This window comes from Indicator indicator, chromosome 5 (assembly GCF_027791375.1).
Source record: "Indicator indicator isolate 239-I01 chromosome 5, UM_Iind_1.1, whole genome shotgun sequence".
NCBI classification, from domain to species: domain Eukaryota; kingdom Metazoa; phylum Chordata; class Aves; order Piciformes; family Indicatoridae; genus Indicator; species Indicator indicator.
In genome coordinates, this window is record NC_072014.1 from 22,764,583 (window position 1) to 22,785,205 (window position 20,623).

The window sequence follows — 20,623 nt, forward strand, 5'->3', positions numbered from 1 at the left end:
TACAACCCTTGCAAGCACCAGCTGTAGGAGGACAGCATTAGTGCAGGGGAGTTTACAGCTTCAGTGTAAATGAGATATCAACATAAACCACATTTACTGCAAATTTAGCATTATATTGCATAGTTAAGAACTTTCAAGAAAGTTTATTCACTATCTTCTGGAAGTTTCTCTTTAATATAGAATAATATATTTTGTTGATCAAAAGATTATGTACTTTGAAGGAATTTTTCTTTTTTGAGGACTATGATCTTATTCATTATCTTTAAGTTTTCAAGTAATGTCTATTAAAGTGTATGTCTCCTGAAAAACAATGAAAAAAAATTACAAAGGCTTTCCAGATAGATGTTCATAAATACAGGAAATACCTTAGTATTTTGATATTTTTCTCATACTGTAATTCTAAAATTAGTAGATAACTTTTGAAGTAATTTTTTATATAATTGAAACTGATATGTTGCATGTTGAGGAAAATCCTTACTTTTAGGATCAGAATTTAATGAAATTTGAATGAGATACATAACATGGTTTAGATTTTAATTTAAAATATTAAAGAATATATAAAGATCAATAACCTTTCATTTATGCAACATGGAGAGTAGACAGTGTTTGTTTTTTTTTTTTACTGCATCTGGTGAAATTTCCACATCAAATAATTATTCTGTTTTCATGATCATGTGTATTTACAATATGTCCCAGGTCTTCTCAAACAAATTGCAGCCATGTGATTTATTGGTTGGCAGATAATTATTGTATTTCACCATAGAGTATGTTAAATTATTGTCTTCAAAAATATTTCATCATCTATTTGATTTCTGCTGAGAAACAGAATCAAAGCTGCTCTGGGAAACCCAGTCTTTGGTACTGTGTTAAACACAACAGTGCAGCTTGCTTTTAAATAGACATGTGTCAACAAGAAATGCTTCTGTTTCTACTTTAACCAAATTATTTTTTTTTTATACTAGCTAGGACAGAAATACAGGATCGTTGTGATTACAAGGGACCTCCTGAGATCAACTACTTGAACCTCCCTGACTTCAGTCCTAGCATTTCAAGATGGCAACTCACCAACCCAGTATCATGACATTTTTCCAATACAAAGTGTTTTTTTTTAATAGTTTATGTTAAGTATTTGAGGAAGTACTGTAGTTTTTTTTGAAGATAAAATTCACTAGCAGAAGCATTGTTTGGTCAGCTTGCACTTCTACAGCGACAACTAAGGAAAAGCAGAAATTACTGTAACTGGCTTATTAAGGGAGTGATTGGCTTTTCCTCTTGAATTTTTCTTATTTCTTGCTTCAAATTATTTTGTCCATTACTGTTAAGATGAGCATGTAGTTGTACTACCTTGTCAGGTCTCTGATTCTTTCCATCTGCCTAGCTTTTCTTCCTTCATGGGCTCTTCCAAATCTGGTATTAGGCAACTGCAGCAAAGCACCCAAAGCCTCCACTGAGATTCAGTCTTAATTCTTTTCACTGGCCAGAATTTGTGTTCTGTCTGCTGGCTGATAGGTTGGGTACCTCTTTGCCTTTGTGAGAGGAACATTTCCAACTGAAGTAGCTTCTTTTAATTTAATTCCTCCAACTCCCCTGACTTTCTGTTGTAACTTACAGTGTCTCCTCTATTCAGAGAAAGGTGGTTCTCATCATCTGTTTTGTAGTACTAGGGAGAACAGGAAGATATTATTACAGCATTTTAGTTATAATTTGGTCAGAACAAAGAGGCTTCCCCAACAACGTTTTTCATGCTGAGCCCCTTGCCACCTTACAAATGCTTGCTGATTGCATATAGTAAAGGACAGTAGGAGTGAAGGTGCTACTTTCATGTGACATTGCAGGACCAAATACTTCCTGCTTTCCAGCAGGGATGGTGAACACATAGTGTGTATATTACATTACTGGTACAGTAGGTGTACATCACTTCTATACTGTACCTTGAAAAAAATCAGCAGAAATCTTGACTAGATTTTTTAGCAGCTATAATTCACTGTTTCACATGTACAAACCCATCTCCTACCCAGTTAAAAACCCTCACCTGTGAGCAAGGACTAGGCCTGTTTTGTTAGAGATGTTTAGGCTTAGGGATAGCACATTGCTGATTGTTATCTCAGCACTGTCTGTCACAAGATGCTCTCAGAATGGAAATAAACTCAAATAGTTATCATCAACTGCGCATCTTCCAACTGAATTATCTCAAGAATTTCACAACTGAAATCTGTTGTAATGTTTTAAATCACTTTTCCCCTTGTGAATCTTTGCAGAATAGTAGCAAATTTCAACATTGCAGTGGTGGATTGATGAAAATTGAATTTGCTGAGATTTTTTTCTTTTGGTGTTGTTTATTGATAAAGAATTCATCACTACTGATTACCCTGCAGGTGCATCCGTTTCCTCTTTTTACCTGGCAAACCAAACAAGAAAATTGAAGGAATTGCATATTTCTTAAGTACTTCTTCTAGCAATCCAGTGCCGTGTTTTACATCACGCTGCATATATAAAAGGTTTCAGATTATTTTAACTTAGAGTTTTAGTAGTGTAATGCCAGAAGGTGCCATCTCGCAAACTCAAAGCCACCTAGGATCCTCAAATTGTGACAAGCTTACTAAAAGATACTCTGTAAGAGTTTCCTTATTCTTCATAAATACAAGCATGAGATGAAATTCATCCCTGGGGACTGAGGACCTATCCAGGTATTTTGGGGGGCAGGTACTTTAAAGAATTCTTGGTAACCTTTTGCTCTGTATTACCAACCTTTGCATTTCTAATTGTCTTTTTAAAGGGTTTATCAATGCAACAGTTGATATTTTGGATTCAGGTTTGCGATGAAATTAGCAAAATCCAGGGGCCGGGTGGAGTTTACTTTGATTTGATTTGTTTTTTTAAATTTCTTTAATATAGGAGTCTTCCTTCCTATCACATGGTCACAAAAGAGCATAACAGGTGCACATCTCTCTTACATTATGCATAACAAGTGCACATCTCTCTTACATTATGCATAACAAGTGCACATCTCTCTTACATTATGCACAACTCTGACAGCAAAACTATGGGATTTTTTCAGTTCCATTTCACTGTCTTCTTTGGAGACTTGTCCACAAAAAAGATACAAACAGCAACTACAAAATTAAGATTAGTAAATACTAATTGACATATCAACCAGCAGACAAGATAGCCAATTAACATTGCAGTAATCTTTTATCTTACATATACATCTGATTATGAAAATGTAAACGTAAAAGAAATTGTATATATATGCAATATTGATTTCTTCTAGAGGAGACCTGGTTTCCCACAATAGTTGGGTTTTTTTTCCTGGGTGAATATGAACTGAGATGTAGAATAATCTTGAGCCCATTTATCTTTGTGGTTGCCAGGTATTGCTTGTCACTTACACTTATTACTGTTCCGTCTACCTGAAGCTATATGAATGTGAACCAGCAGAATCAGCTTGGGCTTTTGCAGTTTGCTCATTGCAGTCACCCTAACCAACAACATCCTAGTCTTGAGGAAATGTAAACAAACAAACATCTCTCCAAATAGCCTTTTACAATTTATTGGTATTATTTTCCATATCAAGGAATAACAGAAAACAGGCCCAGAAGAACAGCCCCTTTTCAAATAAAAAATACATTTAGAAATGCATACATCTGATTTAGATTTGAAGAATGAGTGAACAAGTCGCCAGCAAGACATTTATTTGCTAGATTTTTAACTCAGAAAGAAATGTTAACTGATCTCTTTTCCACGTTCAATTCACTTTCCAATTGGTTCTCACTTATCTCTGCCTCTGTCGCTGTAATCGATGTGTGTAGGTGTTGTGTGCATATGGATGGATGCTATTTTGTAAGCTAATGTCTTGGTTATCCTGCTGTACCTCAGCTTCCCAAAGCAAATGCTAAAAATGTAAACAGAAAAAAACACTGATAAAGCAATAACCTCCAACTGTATGTGTAAAGAAATTAAAGACTTCTTCCTAAGGTGGACTTTAGAGTCAGCTGAGGATCCGACCAGCACGTAAAAAAGCAGGTTTACATTATACAGAGCAAAGGCTCAACACTGGTGGGGGAAAATAATATTAAAAAACCACCAAAACACAAACAGAAAACAACTTCTAAAAGTTTTAATTTTCTTTTCTTCTTTTCTTAAAAAACCTTCCAGGGGGACTGGATAGCTCAAGGGGTTGGTAATAGGATACAGAGCCTTTCATCTCTAGGTCACCAGTTCGCATCCAGGCCAGGTCAGTAGTGACCAAAAATTGTTACCATTTGATGGGTTTTCAGTGACCTATATGAAATAAGTTGTTGGAGCTGTTGTTGGAACAGGTGCTGAAAGCTGTTCTCTTCTTATTCAAGAAGATGTGTCTGATCTTTTGGCGGTCTTAATAGCAAGACTGCATTGCCTGTTCATCTAAAGATGCAAGACACACTGATGGCTTTTTCTAGAAATCTTTCTTTCTACAACCATTATCAATTCATAATTGTTGTAACAATTATTGTAGCTGTTAGTATTCTGCTGCCTATTCTGGGTCTGTGGATCCAATGGATCTCAGAATTGTTAAAAAAGTAACTGCTGTGGGCACTCAATTCACACAAAATCATTCTTTGTGTGAGCACAGGTAAACTTATTTAAGTTGCAAGATTAAATTCCCTTCTTTCTTGATGTCTTTATTTTCAGGTTTTTCACCAAGATTAAACAGTTATTCAATCAGTATAACACAACCAGAACATTTTTATGGGTGAAGGAAGGAAATAAATAAAAGACAAGCTCTAGCTGGCCTAGAATTCCAAAACAGCAATAGTATCAAATACAGTGTCATAGATCAGATCAGGCTTGGAATGAATTCCAGAATCATTAGATTCCTAATTTTTATGTTGTTATCAGTTCTATCAAGCTAAGCACCAACATATTTTTTCTCCCCAGAGGACAGTAAAAAAAAAATATTTCCCTCACTTCCTTGAAATAATTTCTTATTTTCAGAATACTACTGGGACCATGTTAACCTATTTAAATAGCTAGCTATGCATATACCACCTAGATACTTCACATTTTGTATAATAGAAATCTCAAGAAGCAAGCATGCTTCTTTAAAGTTATCACCAAAAATAGAAGCTGCTAAGAAAAGCAAAATTTCAAAACATTCATGGTTTTATAAAAGATAAGGATAATCCACTTATAGAATGGTGGCATTTCTATTGTCTGGCAACAGATGAAGCCCTTAACATGAGAAGAAAATATGCCCTGTAAATAACATTTCTGCCTAAGATCTCTAAACAGGTCCTAATTCCTGGCCATAACATTTGGGAGGAGGAGGGTGCTGAGTGACGAGTAACACAACCACAATACTCCGCTTCCAAAGGCCTTCAAGAGGCTGTGAAATACAGGTAGTAAGACTAAGCAGCTCTCTGAGCTTGCTCAGAATTATGTTGATAGTGGGCAAGATCACTCTGTGTTGCAGAAAGCAGGGAACAAAAATGGTCTCAGACACCTTAATAAACACCCAAAGAATCCATGCCAGTCGTGTCCTGTTTTATTCCAGCAGTTGGATTACTGAGAATCAGAGCCCTGCTATGTGTTTCGTTTTATCTCCCTATGAAGTCCTAAAATATTTACAGAGAAAAAAAAAGTAAAATTTAAAATAGAATATATCTTGTAAATGAGATCTGGTATTGGATACTTAGGGAGAAATGATTACTCAACTATTAGCCAAGCAGGTATCACACAAGTTTTGATAGCTCTGACAGACACATGTGATAAATTACTGTATATATGAGAAAAATACACTTTTTATCTACATAAGTAATTATTGGCATCTTGCCTGAAAGGGCTTCAGAAGGAAACTGCCCCCAAAAAAATTAAAATGCAAAGTCAAAATCCCTAAATATATACTTGATATATGTCTTTCCTCAGATAAATGAAAGGTATCACTGGTTTAAACTCAATACATGAAACAATATGACTGGAGCTTGAAATAAATTATGTTGATCCAAGTAGACATATTGCAAAACTGTCTTGCTTTTCCTATACAAAGAAATTAATCTTTGTTATAATCTTGCATGGAACAATAAGGCAATAAAGATATGTACTTAATTCCTGCGTTTTACTGTAGAGCTTAGTTTCTAGATCCATGGCATTTGTGTTTTCAGCTTAAGTTTCAAAGCTATGTTGATCAAATATACAGGTTGCCATTTTTCTTTAACCATTTTTAAGCTATAATTTCATGCATTTTTAGATTTTATTATGTCTGTATTTATATTTAACACATGTCTTTTTTATATAGAACACATTACTATCATCAGGTCTTTTGTTTTTCTTTTCATTATTTTAATTTTATCACATATTTTCTTTCATTACGTGTACTAATGTTAAGTATTTAAAAAAACAGTGTAATGCTACAGTTATTTATTTACTGCTTTAACATTTGTATTATTAGTTTCTGAACAAGCACTTTTTAAGCATTGGTAAAACAGTATGCAAAACTGTGTTCTTGTAAATATTCTTACACTCTTTTCTTTTTCCCCCTGTATTTGTGTACTAGGTGGTTGTGAATGCCCTTTTAGGAGCAATTCCATCCATCATGAACGTGCTTCTCGTTTGTCTTATATTCTGGCTAATTTTCAGCATCATGGGAGTAAATCTGTTTGCTGGGAAGTTCTACTACTGTGTTAACACCACTACTGATGAAAGGTTTGAAGTCGAGCAAATCAACAATTTTAGTCAGTGCGAGGAACTCATAAAAAACAATCAAAGTGCCCGATGGAAAAACGTGAAAGTAAACTTTGATAATGTAGGATTTGGGTATCTTTCTTTACTTCAAGTAGTAAGTGATCACTCTTTATATACCTCTTTCTGTTTATATGTGATAGTGAAAAGCAGTTCTAACAGTGGAGACAGAAAACATACCTACCAGATGATTTTTATCTGTCACTTAGTAATACCACTGCACTGATGATTGATGACTCTTTTCACTGTAAGCAGCAGCTAGAGCCTACTAAGATGAATAAACAATTTTTAGGATATTTGACAGAACAAGTGCTATTCTTCCTATTCATACCTTGCTTAGTCCTCAAGCTTCTTCTAATTTGAAAAGTTTCTAAAAGTACCTACAAATAGTATTCAGCTATCTGAATACTTTAAGTTTTACTGTTGCCGAAAAACAAAAATCTGAATTGGGGAGATTAGGTCACAGACAAGAATTCCAGGTAGAAAATCCCCTCTCAGTGATGTGGCTGCCACCAGTGCGGACTTATGTGATCTAAGAAGCAATTTCTCATTTGTAAGAGAAAAAAAATAAAAGAAAAAAAATCTATAGATGCTATAACACAGGAAATGTTTTTCCTGCTATTTCTGTGCACAAGAACCTAGTAGAGTTTATTTAGCGCAAAAGAATGAGGGAAGAAAAGAAGGAAAAATATGTGCAGAAACATACCATAAGTTTATAGTTTCAGCAGCAAAAATTGTGCTATCTTTGTATTTTGGAGTAGCTAACAATCTGCGCCAGTTTTAATCGAGAAAATGCTGGACTCTAACCTATGTTGTGTGCATTCAGCAATCGCTATGCTTTTGAGGCTACTGCCCAATTCTGCAGAATCTTAGGGTTTATTTTTATAGCTTTAAAATCACTTTCCAGCTTTTATGTTGGCATAAGAGATCTCAATAATTGAAATCATGAGCATGTTGAAGCAGTATCAACATAGTCCTGCACATAGTATAAAACAATAGTTCAGAGCATTGTCAGCTGCCTCTCCCAGCTAATATAGCATCCCAACAGTGTGACTGATAACTGACTATTTAAATTTCACTATTATTTATTTACTTTACTGCCACACCAGGAAAGATCAGAAAGGGACCAGCATTATTTAAGAAATAAATTATTGAATATAATTTGATTTTTGATAACAAAATTAAATTGTAGTGGAGAGACTTTAAATACTTATTTTCTTGGTCTTCTTTTTGAAATCCATTGGCCTAGAATCCCTTGGGGCCAGGTGGCCAGAAACAAGAAATCAGCAACACTCTTTCCAAGTGGTTTGCAATTCTTTTTCCAGTAGTGATCTTTTCTGCTCAGGAAACAGGGGGAGCAGCAGGTACATTTACAATGATTTTGTGGTCATAATGACCACCCCTCAGCTGCTTGCAGTCCTATATACTTCAGTGTCCCAGCTACGCATAACTTATTTCATCTTCTCTTCATTGAAAAGCCATAAATATCTCACATGAAGGTTTGAATTCTTCACTTACTGGATTGTTCTGGGAAACAAATTGGAAGAAATTTGCCAATTTTTCCCATGCTTCCAAAGGAAAAATTAATCTAGACCTCCTACAGAGGTATCTAGATCTCAGGAGAGAACAAGCCAGTTGTTTTTATAGTACTTGCAATATAGAGATTTTGTATGGATATCAAAGGCTTGCCTAATGGATGGATTTTTTTTGTTTGTCAGTGACACCACCACTTACTTTTTCTGTATTATTCAAATGCTTGTAAAAGCATGAAGAAATTTTTTCTTTGACATACCAGAGAAAACAGGGCACTTCTGTCATTAAAAAAGCAGACACATGGCCCTGCATCTTTTAGGGTCTGGTAAGTAAGCTACTAGCAGTGATTTTTGCAGTTATGGAATGATAAAAGCCCTAGGGCAGAGAAAGCAAAATCTCAGCTTAATTTTGAGTTAATGCAATGAAATATTCAGAAGATTTTTTTCACCTTCAAGAACACAAGGAAGACCATAATTCATAAATTTTTGAGATGCTTGCGTTACTTTCTCGGAGATGATATTTATAAAATAATTTTCTATTTGACATATACAGTACTTTGGATGGGAATCTAGAACAGGATTTTAAAGCCATTGTGTTAATAAGAAACATGTGAAGAGGTACATCATAATCCTAGATTTCCTACCCTTCCCAATCACCTTATAATAATAGCAAGGATGACTAAATACTAAGGTATTGATCAGAGGTATCCATTGCTATGCCAGAAACAAAGACAGAGCTATTGAAACACGGGTATTTGGCCTAAAATAAGGTACTAAGTCTGGGAAAAAAATTATTTTAAAAAACCATGGTTGCAAGTGAATATGCTTTTTGTGCACCCAGTGTGAACACTAATGGTCTAACATCATGATTATTGCAAAAGTCTGATGAGGTTCTCTGCCTTAACCTCAGGCACAGACTTCTGTTTAGGTTGGGATGGACCTGGGAAAATAACCCCATAAAGGCAAATGTGTTTTTTCTAAATACAAACTCAGTGATAACTGTCAATGCATGAATTACTGATACAAGGTCCTTTTTCCAGGAAGATAGAAAATTTCCACTTACAATCCAGTTTTATTTCTATTCTCCATTTTACCCTCTGACTCACACCCTTTGAGCCAATCAAAGAATACTGTAAATTTCTTCAGCTTTTTTGGGTTATAGGTAGTATAGCATAGATCTTTATTTTCTGCACCACTAAGGTTTTCCAATCTGGAGTAAATACTACTGGAAGTAGTACCACTTTTATGATAAAAAAATATCCCATGAAAACAAGTCAAAAGAATTCCAAACCAAACCTAGCACTGAGGACCTTACTATTCTGGGAAAGGCATAAATGAGTCCCATGAACAATTTTTGGTTTGACTCCTGAAACCCTTTTTCTGATAATATATGGGCCTGTTCATCAGACAACCTTTCTCTTTTTTAAAGGTAATATAGAAAACAGACAGATATTTCATACAGGAATACTAAAAAAAAAAATGTAAAAAATGTGGGATAATTTTAGTAGCAAACATTATAGGCTGAAAAAAGATCGAAACTGTGTGGTAGCAGCTTTTTAAGCAAAAAGAACTGACAAGCGCTTGCCTGAATTTCCTTGGTTGTGATGGTAAACAAATTTCTGGAATGAGGCACCTCTAAAAAGAATATAAACTAATTTTTTGTTTGTATATATAGTAATTTTTTCTTGGGGTGGGGGGGGAGGATGTTGGAAAATTTTTAGTATTGACAGCAATGTTCTAATTATTCCTGCCAAAAAATACAGGCTAACAATATATTGTAGGCAGGTAGGGTCTGGCGGCCACGCCTCTGAAGGCAACAATATATGCCATTGATATAACCTAGATTCTGTTGATCAGAGGCTATTTTCCAAAATTCTCATGTTAATTTGAAGTTGGTGTGTAAATATTCATGACATTGGCCATGTAAGTAGACATTCTCCCTACATGAACGTTTTTCTTCTGTGATGCAGTGTAGCTCAATGTTGGTCTACGTGGATCTGCAAACTTCTTTTTTTAATTTCTTGGTCTGAAGTTGTTTGAGTATTTCTTTGTCCCTAAAGAAAAACATCAAAGCAGAGACAGATCTGCTGGAGAAATTCCTTGCACAATTTTCATGCATCAGTGAGTGAAGAGGCTGGTGTACATAAAGAGACCTAGTATCTGCCCTGATAACTTTGTGGCCTTATGCCTTTTTAATTTGAACCTAGTGTTTGGATTCTTTGGTAAGTAAGACACCTCTTTGGAGGTTTGCTTTTATCCTGCTGGTAAGCATGCATCTTGCTTACCAGGATAAAATGTGGAAAACTAGTGGGGCTTAAAGCACAATGTTACATTATTCTGCTGTTGCTAACATAAATCATAGAATGGTAGGGGTTGGAAAGGACCTCTGGAGATCATCTTGTTCAACCCCCCTGCTAATGCAGGTATGCCTAGATCAGGTTGCACGAACACGTCCAGGAGGGTTTTGAAAGTCTCCAGAGAAGGAGACTCCACAACTTCTCTGGGCAGCCTGGTGAGTGATCTGTCAACCACAAACTAAGGAAGTTTCTCCTTAAATTCAAGTGAAACCTCACCTGTTCTAGTTTGTACCCACTGCCCTTTGTCTTATCACTGGCCACCACTGAGAAGATCCCAGCCTCATTCTCATGACCTCCACCCTTTAGATACTTGTACACATGTATAAGATTCCCTCTCAGTCTTCTCTTTCCCAGGCCCTACGTCTCTCAGCCTCTCCTCATCAGAGAGATGCTTCAGTCCCCTAATCATCTTGTGGCCCTCTGATGGACTTTCTCTGGTTGTTCCCTGTCCTTGAAGGGGGGGATCCCAGAACTGGATGCAATACTCCAGGTGTGGCCTCACTAGTGCAGAGTAGAGCGGAAGGAGACCCTTTCACAACTTGCTGATCACACCCTCCTTGATGCTCTCCAGGATACCACTGGCCTTTTTGGCCATGAGGGCATAGTAAAGACATATCTTGTAAAGTGTTGGGTAAAAATACAAGGTGAATTCTAGGGCTATAAGACTAGGATGAGTTCAAAGACTCAACAGGCTAGTATTTTGAAAGCAAGATGCTGTTGTATGCCCAAAAGGGAATGTGAATATTCTTGGTAGTCATTTCTGGTAAAGAAATCGAGTGGTGAAACTCCAGCATTACTTATAACTTGATCAGAATTTATTCAGCAGGGAAAAAGTTTTGCATACTTTTAACAATAGTAAAATAGATTGAGGGATTTCTGTTGGTTTTCCTAACTACACTGGAATCTGCATTCAAATGTATATCTTTCGAATTTCCTTGGAGAAAAAAACAGATTGGGAACAGATGCTGTTTTCAGTTACACTGTTGTAACTATTGAAATTAATGGATTGCACTTGATTTAGTGTAACTGAGAATGCACAACGTATTTTACAATTTGAATAATCAAAAAAACAAGCAAAGAATTTGATATCTTAGTCATACTGCTGTGTTATTTTCTATTCAGTATGCAGAAATGCTCAAATAATAAGTTATTTCTGGTAAAAAAAAGTGTTTCAGATAAATTTCATCCTAACATAACCAGGCCCAAGCATCTGCTGAATAGAGTAGAAATATCACTCTTTCACTAAATGTGATGCCTTGACACCAAACCTCCAGTTCCATTCCTTGCTATTGTTCAAGCAACATATTTAAAAATTATAAGTTCTCCTGCTGAACTGACACTTCTGCTTTGGGAATTAAATCCATTTTCATACAGCAAAGTTCTCAACTATCATAAATGATTCACTGATTCCTACTGATTTTCAGAATGGACTTAGAATACAGCAAATAATATGAGGAGGGAATGTATTTTGTTATTAAAATTACTTAATTTTAATTGGATTTTAGGAATTTTTTTCTTAGTTTCCTCAATAATGGTAATACGTTATGGCTTTGTGAAACTCTGTGGAAAATACATTTTACTTTAGATATTTTGAACTGCGAGATAGTAACATGTTGTATTCATATTTTTTCACCTTCACATACTTTTCATGTTGGCTTTTAAATAATTAATATTAATAATACAGCTCAGTTCTTCAGCTCTTTTTCTTAGTGCCAGCTGAAACTACTGTCCATTTATAACGGAGTACTTTACTGAGGATGGTAAACCTTATGATTTTTAAATCAGTCTGGTTTTTTCCCATTCACTCTAGTTAGTCTAGGCTACAGCAATAAATTAAAAAACACCCACAATAATTTCACCTTGCTTGGAGTGACATGCAAGGAGCATCATGTGCCTGAATCTGAGGCAACAGCACATACTTTGCAGAAGAGCCACTCCATCATTTGTACCATCTTTCTGATGTCAAGGTATGCCCATTATTTTAACTTACTGTTTCAGGCTGAAGTGCTGATTTCAACCTAAGTTATGATATTCCCCAAAGTGCAAATATTGTATCAAGACAGAAAGAAATCTCGTGCTCAGTGAACTACTGAGTCCAGTTTTCATTGCTATTTTAAGAGACGAACTAGTGGAAGAGATCTCAGAGGAAAATAATGAAAATTATCAGTTTTGGAAAACAAGATATACATGGAAAGACTGAAGGAACAGTGATCACAGCCTAAAGAAGAAAGGCAAGAACAATCAGATTGCAAGTAAATCGAAAGCACTGCAAAAAGGGAGATTAGTACTCTCTTCTCCAGATACTTAATGATTATGACAAACAACAAATGGCAACAGAAGGATTTACATACTAGGAAAAAATAAAGACAATTGACAGAATAAGTATTTTTATGAGGTTGTAAACTGTCCGTCATTAAAAGTCTCTGAGAATAGGTTAAATGTGTATTAAGTACATAAATCTGCTCCTACCTCTCCTAATCCCTTGCAGTCCAAATACTTCACAAGGATTTTATATTCTTCAGATGAGAATTCTACACCTTTCTGATTTATTGTTGATTTATTGGTCTTCTGATACACTTTGATTTCACCATTGACTGTAAGCTGCCTAAACTTCCTATTTTTTATGTTACCCCAAGATGCAAAGTTGTTGCATACTGGATTTGCATCTCAGGATAATTATGCTCTTTCTAGTATTCCACTGTTTCAAAAGTGCAAGGGACCTCTTATCCTTTAAAATAAAATCATTCCCTTTCATTTTAAGTTTACTTCAGGATGATGCCAACTTCTTTGTATGCTGTATAAGCAAAGCCTTTTTGAAACGTCCACTAGAAATGAAACCGCAAGATGATGGAGACGGCAATAACCATGGATGAAGAGTGTTCCATTCCTGACTTGTTCCTGTGACTGGTTTCTATGGCAAGGAATAAATGATATGCAGTCCTGTTCAGCAAATTTATAGTAGAGGTTAAATGACAGAGAACTGCCTCAGTTCTTTATTCTGGGCACAACTGGATTAAGAACAGAGTGATTTCTAATGGGAGATGTTGCCTAGCCTAAAAAGAACTAATTGCCACAACAGAGAAAATTATTTCTTGTTTTTATCACTCAGCTGAAGTGCTCTACACTTCACTGTCAAATACAAAATCTTGCAGGTTTTAGTCAGAGGAAATAGCTATAAAATTCACTAAATGCTGCACCTATAAGGCATATTAAGTCTCTGATGCACATATAACACATCTTCTTACCAGTTAGTCTCAGGACATACCTGAGGGATCTAGGCTCTGTAAAACACAATACTATTTAAAGTGAGAATACAATTACTAAATCCGACAAAGTATTTCAAAGTAGAGAAAAATTAAAATTCTGATTGATAGGAAACTACTTTTTGTGAGCTGATCAATTTTTTTCATTCCCTTTGGTTGCCACCTTTCTGACTAATGCGAGAGGAAGGGATGATCCACAGAATCATCGAATCATAGAAAGGCAGGGGTTGGTAGGGACATCTGGAGATCACCTAGTCCAAACATCTTGCCAGAACATCAGTCTTCATTGGTGGCAACTCAGTTACATAAGGCTACTCATCTGTGCATAGTCTTCATAGCTGATGTAATTTGATAAACATTTAGTCCATGAAAATGAACATTTATTATAATTCATTAAAAATAAGTTAATTACACTTACTGCTGAAAATGCTATTATAGATACATAGTATTGTACCCAATGAGCAAGTGTGAAGAAAGCCAAGAGACAAAACAATGTAGAAATCTCATGCTATTTTAACTATTCCTGGTGCTGTACTCAATTGGAAATAATATTATGAATTGTCTTTGAGCTCCATGCTTAAACAGGTCTGTACTGTTTACAGGCTACATTTAAAGGCTGGATGGATATTATGTATGCAGCTATTGACTCAAGAGATGTAAGTACTGCAAATATTATACATCCTCTCTTTTTCTTCACATCTATCGACAAGTGTGTATTTGTATATCTTCCAAAAACAATCCATACCGATACAACAGAATGAAAAAACATTAAATTAAATAAAAAAATAAATTAATTAATATGAGATTCTGCTGTACAAATTGTGAAAAACTGAATGCAAACGGTAATAGAGGGAATGGATGAAATGCATTGATATACGTCGACAAGAGCATTGTCCAAATACAAAACAGTAAGGACATTTTGTCCAAGGTTGCTGTTTGTTCAGTTGAAATTTTCACATGAAGTCTTAGGAATGATATTTCACTTTTTTTCTTCTTAGATATTACAGCAACCCAAGTATGAAGACAACCTCTACATGTATTTGTATTTTGTCATCTTTATAATTTTTGGGTCTTTTTTCACCCTGAACTTGTTCATTGGTGTCATTATTGATAACTTCAATCAGCAAAAAAAGAAGATAAGTATTGTTTCATTTATCTTCTAAAGATACTCTAAAATATTGCATTTTTGCAGATGCACAATATATGAAATGTAGCCCCAACGCCTGTTCAAAATTGAAAAAGTTAAAGTATATTAGGATGTAAAAGCTCACAGAGTTGTAGTATGCATTAACATCATAAGATTTTACATTATAGTGAAGTGTGCATTAACATTATAAGATTTTTACATTATAGTGAATGGGACAGACATTTCTGTTCTCAATGTCCAGTTTAGGCTTCCTCAAGTCATCTGTTTTTCCACACCTAAGCTTCAGGAAATCTCCTTACATGATCAAATCCCTGATTTAGGCCACTACATTAAAGCACTCTTGAATTTTCTTCTTCTTGATTTGTACCAAAATAACAAAAAAACCAAAACAGCAACAACAAAAAAGCAAGCTAGCTTACTACTACAAATTTAATGATCCTAAGTGTCCAAGTTCTATTTTGTGGTGCTGGATTATCTGAAACTCCACAGAACAGGAGTGTTTTTGGCCACTTTTTACAGTTTTGTGGTACAGATACAGATAATCTCATTGGTATAGATGGTCTGAGTATCAGATACTTATCTTCAAAATTGCCTTCTGTAAATAGACAAAGTAGTGAGAGCTAAAGAACAAAAGCAGCCATGAATTACTAGTTTAATTTTACCATACTGGGCTTCATGAACTTTCTTTGAGTTTGTTAGTAATGAGAGATTTTTGGAAGTGTCTTCAAGCTTCCCAAACACTCATCCAAAAAAAGGCTGCATCCAGTTCTTTATGTCCATAAACATTCCTGAAATTAGATGTCTGCAAGTATCTTTTATCCAGGAAAATTTTACTTCAAGGTGTACGTGGAGTTTGATGGATTTTCATTTAAGCCCTCTCTACGAGGAAGTTACTATGGACAGTGTATTTTAGTTAGGTTACCAGGAAAGATCAATAATTTTCTCTTTATCTTTGCTGTCAGACTCCAAAGACCGGTTCTGATTTTATTGAACATGGACCCTAATCAAGCTAAAAGCCTTAAAACAGAGCATTTTACTGTTAACAGTGTCAACAGTGCTTCAATCTTCAGCTCAGCTTCCCCGAAGTCTGATAATCCATCTTCTCAAAAACCTTTCAGTTTTTGAGAAACTGTGAGTCCAAATGCCAGTGTAACTGCTAAACTAGAGATACCTAAGGGACTAACATTCATGTACTGGTAACTTGACTTATTCTGCTTCCTTTTTTTTTTGTTTTTCAGTAAAATCACAGTTCAGAAGTGACAGTACTGAGCAGTCCAGACTATATTAAAGCTTATCTCAAATGGTGTTTACTGTGTCTCTTCTATAAAGGAAAAGATGTCCCAAAATATTTGCTTGGAGATCAGGAAAAATAACTGCAGAAAAATGCTGCATAATCATTTATATGAAATGCAGTACTGGATGTCCAGACAACTCTTTGACTAAATGCTTAGATTGCAGTCAGCTCCATTTGATAGCAAAGAGATTTTTTTCCCAACTAAATCTTATTGATTTTCAAGAAATAAAGAAATAAATCAATCAAATTTATCATTATGCATTTTTTTCAAAACTGCATATAAATGTGATTATAATCAATTTTGATTTCATGTTTTTACTTTGGAGGTCAAGACATATTTATGACAGAAGAGCAGAAGAAATACTACAATGCAATGAAAAAGCTGGGATCCAAAAAACCACAAAAACCTATACCAAGACCAGGGGTAAAATTCTTTATATATTTCAGACAAAATAGTTATTTACTAAGAACTTAGTTTTAATTGATAGAGAGTAGAAATATGCTCATGTGAAAATTACCATTAACTACTGCATCAGTCAGTAAAAGCAGAAAATGAAAGCACAGTAAAAAAATCTTTTTTTTCCCCCTTGCAACCATTTTCTGTATGAATATACAAACAAAGGAGACTAAACTAAGGTGTTGTATGTACTAATCACAGGCCTTACTGCATGTATTTTTCCACTTTCTTCTAACGGAAAAGCAAAAACAATTACAGTTTGCACTAGATGTTTCATTTTTTCTTTTCTCCTCAGAACAAATTCCAAGGCATGGTCTTTGATTTTGTGACGCAGCAAGTATTTGACATCAGCATCATGATTCTTATTTGTCTTAACATGGTTACCATGATGGTAGAAACTGATGACCAGAGTGAAGAAATGGAAAATATTTTATACTGGATAAACCTGGTGTTTATTGTCCTTTTCACAGGAGAATGTGTCTTAAAATTAATTTCGCTTCGCCATTACTATTTCACTATAGGCTGGAACATTTTTGATTTTGTAGTTGTGATTCTCTCCATAGTAGGTAAGTTTTGTTTATTAAACTAAAAAGAGAGTAAAATGAATATAAAGTGAACTTTTACTAGAATAGAGCTAAAAGCTTGGGGTTTACCATTGCAAGATTTACAACTAAGTCATGTAACTTTACATTTTATCTAATAATTTACCTAACCCAACTATGAAAACGTTATAATCATTAAACATATATTGGACCTACAAATATTAACTTGTATAACAGAAATTATGCAAGTGGAATCTACAGCATATCTTTCGTTGCTACAGAGAACCATGAACTTAACTATTTTTCTAAATTTCTACTGATACAGAGATTAAGTGGTAATTTTGAGTTTGTTTTTTTCTGTTTTAGGTATGTTTTTAGCTGAGATGATTGAAAAGTACTTTGTGTCCCCCACACTATTCAGAGTCATCCGACTTGCCAGAATAGGTCGAATCCTGCGCCTCATTAAAGGCGCTAAGGGCATCCGCACTCTGCTTTTTGCCTTGATGATGTCTCTTCCTGCTTTGTTCAACATTGGGCTGCTGCTGTTCCTGGTCATGTTTATCTATGCGATTTTTGGCATGTCCAACTTCGCTTATGTTAAAAGAGAAGCTGGTATAGATGACATGTTCAACTTTGAAACTTTTGGCAACAGCATGATCTGCCTGTTCCAAATTACCACATCTGCTGGCTGGGATGGTTTGCTAGCCCCAATTCTTAACAGTGGGGAGCCAGACTGTGACCCTAACAAAGCTCATCCGGGGAGTTCTGTGAAAGGTGACTGTGGCAACCCTTCTGTTGGGATTTTCTTCTTTGTCAGCTACATTATCATATCATTTCTGGTAGTGGTGAACATGTACATTGCTGTGATTTTGGAGAACTTTGGTGTTGCTACTGAAGAAAGTGCTGAGCCCTTGAGTGAGGATGACTTTGAGATGTTCTATGAAGTCTGGGAGAAGTTTGATCCTGATGCAACACAATTCATGGAATTTGAGAAACTGTCTGATTTTGCAGCAGCACTTGAGCCTCCTCTTCACCTACCCAAACCAAACAAAGTCCAGCTTATTGCAATGGATCTGCCCATGGTAAGTGGTGACAGAATTCACTGCCTTGACATCTTGTTTGCTTTCACAAAGCGGGTTCTGGGGGAAAGTGGGGAGATGGATGCTCTCAGAATACAGATGGAAGATCGATTTATGGCATCCAATCCTTCAAAAGCTTCCTATGAACCAATTACAACCACACTGAAACGAAAACAGGAGGAAGTATCTGCTGTCATTATTCAACGGGCTTACAGACGTCACCTTTTAAAACGAACAGTAAAACAAGCTTCCTTTATCTATAACAAAAACAAAACTGAAGGAGGAGCTGGTCAGGGTATGAAAGATGAAATCCTTATTGACAAGTTAAATGAAAACTCATTTACAGAGAAAACTGATATAACTGCATCAACAGCAGTTTGTCCACCTTCTTACGATCGTGTAACAAGGCAAGTCAAAGAAAAGCACGAAAAGGAAGAAAAAGATGGTCAGAAATAAAAGCAAACAGCAAATAAAATCATCTGTGTGCAAAATAGTCTATAGCCTGTAAGGATCATGTGCTTGTGTCAACAGGACTCCAGCTGGAGGTCTATGCCAAACCGAATATTTTTACAAATATACTGTACATTAAAGGTCAGTGCCTATTAAAAGACCCCTCGTCAGTGACCGTGACTGCGATATGGGGAAACAACCTTGACAGGAGGTTACTGTTCTTACTACCAGCTGACACTGCTGAAGAGGAGAGAAAAATGGCTACTCAGACTGTAGGGACCAGTTAAAGGGGTGCAAACGAAGTATTTGAGTGTTTAGCATAAAACAATACGGTAATTGTATCCACTGTTTGCATTTCAACTGCCACATATGTCATATTTTTACAAAATATGTGTTGGTGGATTCATCTTATTTTTACTCATATGTTGTTTATTATATGTGACTATTTTTGTAAATGGGGCTTCTGTTGGGGAAGGGAATTAAGTACACCTTTACAGGTACAAGGACCAGGTGTTCTATTACACAACTAATATACACAGAGAAATGATTTGCATGAAGGCATGCTGCACTTATAGATCATGCATGAAAATAACATTAAGTCATGGAGAACAACAGATTTTTTTAGCACAGTGTTTCTGGAAAGGAATAACAGATTTTGAGGTGCTTAATTAATGTATTCATGTTGTATTATGTCCAAACAAGTCTTAGTATGCCTGTGAAGTCCCCTCTAACTCATAAGAACAGTAGAGACAGGTTATTTTTTTTTAGTCAATTAAGTTTCAGAGAGTCTAAACTTCTTTCAAGGTCTGGAGTCACAGATTATGTCTTTGTCAAATGTCTTTCTGCATACAAATACTAAACGAATCTGCCTCAGCCCTCCAAATTGATCAAGAAGAGCCCATTATAAAGTTTTTCTGCTTTATCCTGCAGTATTGTTTAGCCATCTTCAGCTCTCAGTAAGGTTGATATTATTGTACATGTTAATGAAAAGCCCTCTGCTATGTAAATAGTAGTTTTTAACCTGTGGTGCATGTTTGAGCAAACAGATAATGACCTTAGAACATTTATTGCATCAAATATGTACCACAATAAGTGTAGTGTGCAAGCATTCAGCAGGTAAAATTATGTATTATCTACCATTATAGATAGTTTGGATGCTATCAATGCATGTTTATATTGCCTATGCTGCTGTTCCTTTGACTGTCCAGAATTCTTAAATATGGGAAGCCATATGTCAGAGCTAAATAAACTATTGAACAAGACCTCAGTCCTCCATACCATTAAGCAATATTTTGCAGCTATTTAGGAGCTTATTTGGTTTACATTCTTTAATTTTCAGTGAAAAGCATACAGTGTATATCCAAACTGTACAGACATGTTGAAAACTACTAAACCTGTTGAAAATAATGTTAGAATTTTATAAGCAAGTATAAATACTGTAAAAAATCATTTTATTTTATTTTTCAGCATTATGTACATAAAATAAGAACTGAATTTTATCTTCAGGTTGATGTCACATCTTTTTTGTTACTTTCTGTCCATAGCACTTTTCCACAGAAGAACTCCAGAGAACAAGGTATAACTAAGAGAATGGATAGCTGTAGGTTCTTATTTTTTACAATATTTGCAAACATGTCAATAACTTCTGCAAAATAAGCTCATAATTTGCTTCTAAAAACCTTAAGTTTTTTTGCAGTTGGCAAATGGTGTAAAGTTCAAATTGAATGTCTAAGCAGTGCCTGCATCATAAATTTTCAAATACAACCTTTCTTTCACAGAATCTTT

General features: G+C 35.3%; 1 protein-coding gene across 1 annotated transcript in view; it reads left to right on the forward strand.

The window, feature by feature from the left end:
* The window catches only part of LOC128967325 (sodium channel protein type 1 subunit alpha), a 59,443-nt gene extending 40,599 nt beyond the window's left edge, over nt 1-18,844 (forward strand). The window contains exons 21-26 of the mRNA XM_054381411.1: nt 6,533-6,814; nt 14,472-14,525; nt 14,868-15,005; nt 16,630-16,734; nt 17,063-17,333; nt 17,676-18,844. Coding sequence (XP_054237386.1) covers nt 6,533-6,814; nt 14,472-14,525; nt 14,868-15,005; nt 16,630-16,734; nt 17,063-17,333; nt 17,676-18,844 — 2,019 coding nt within the window. The remainder of the gene's footprint in view (nt 1-6,532; nt 6,815-14,471; nt 14,526-14,867; nt 15,006-16,629; nt 16,735-17,062; nt 17,334-17,675) is intronic.
* The last annotated feature ends 1,779 nt before the right edge of the window (nt 18,845-20,623 follow it).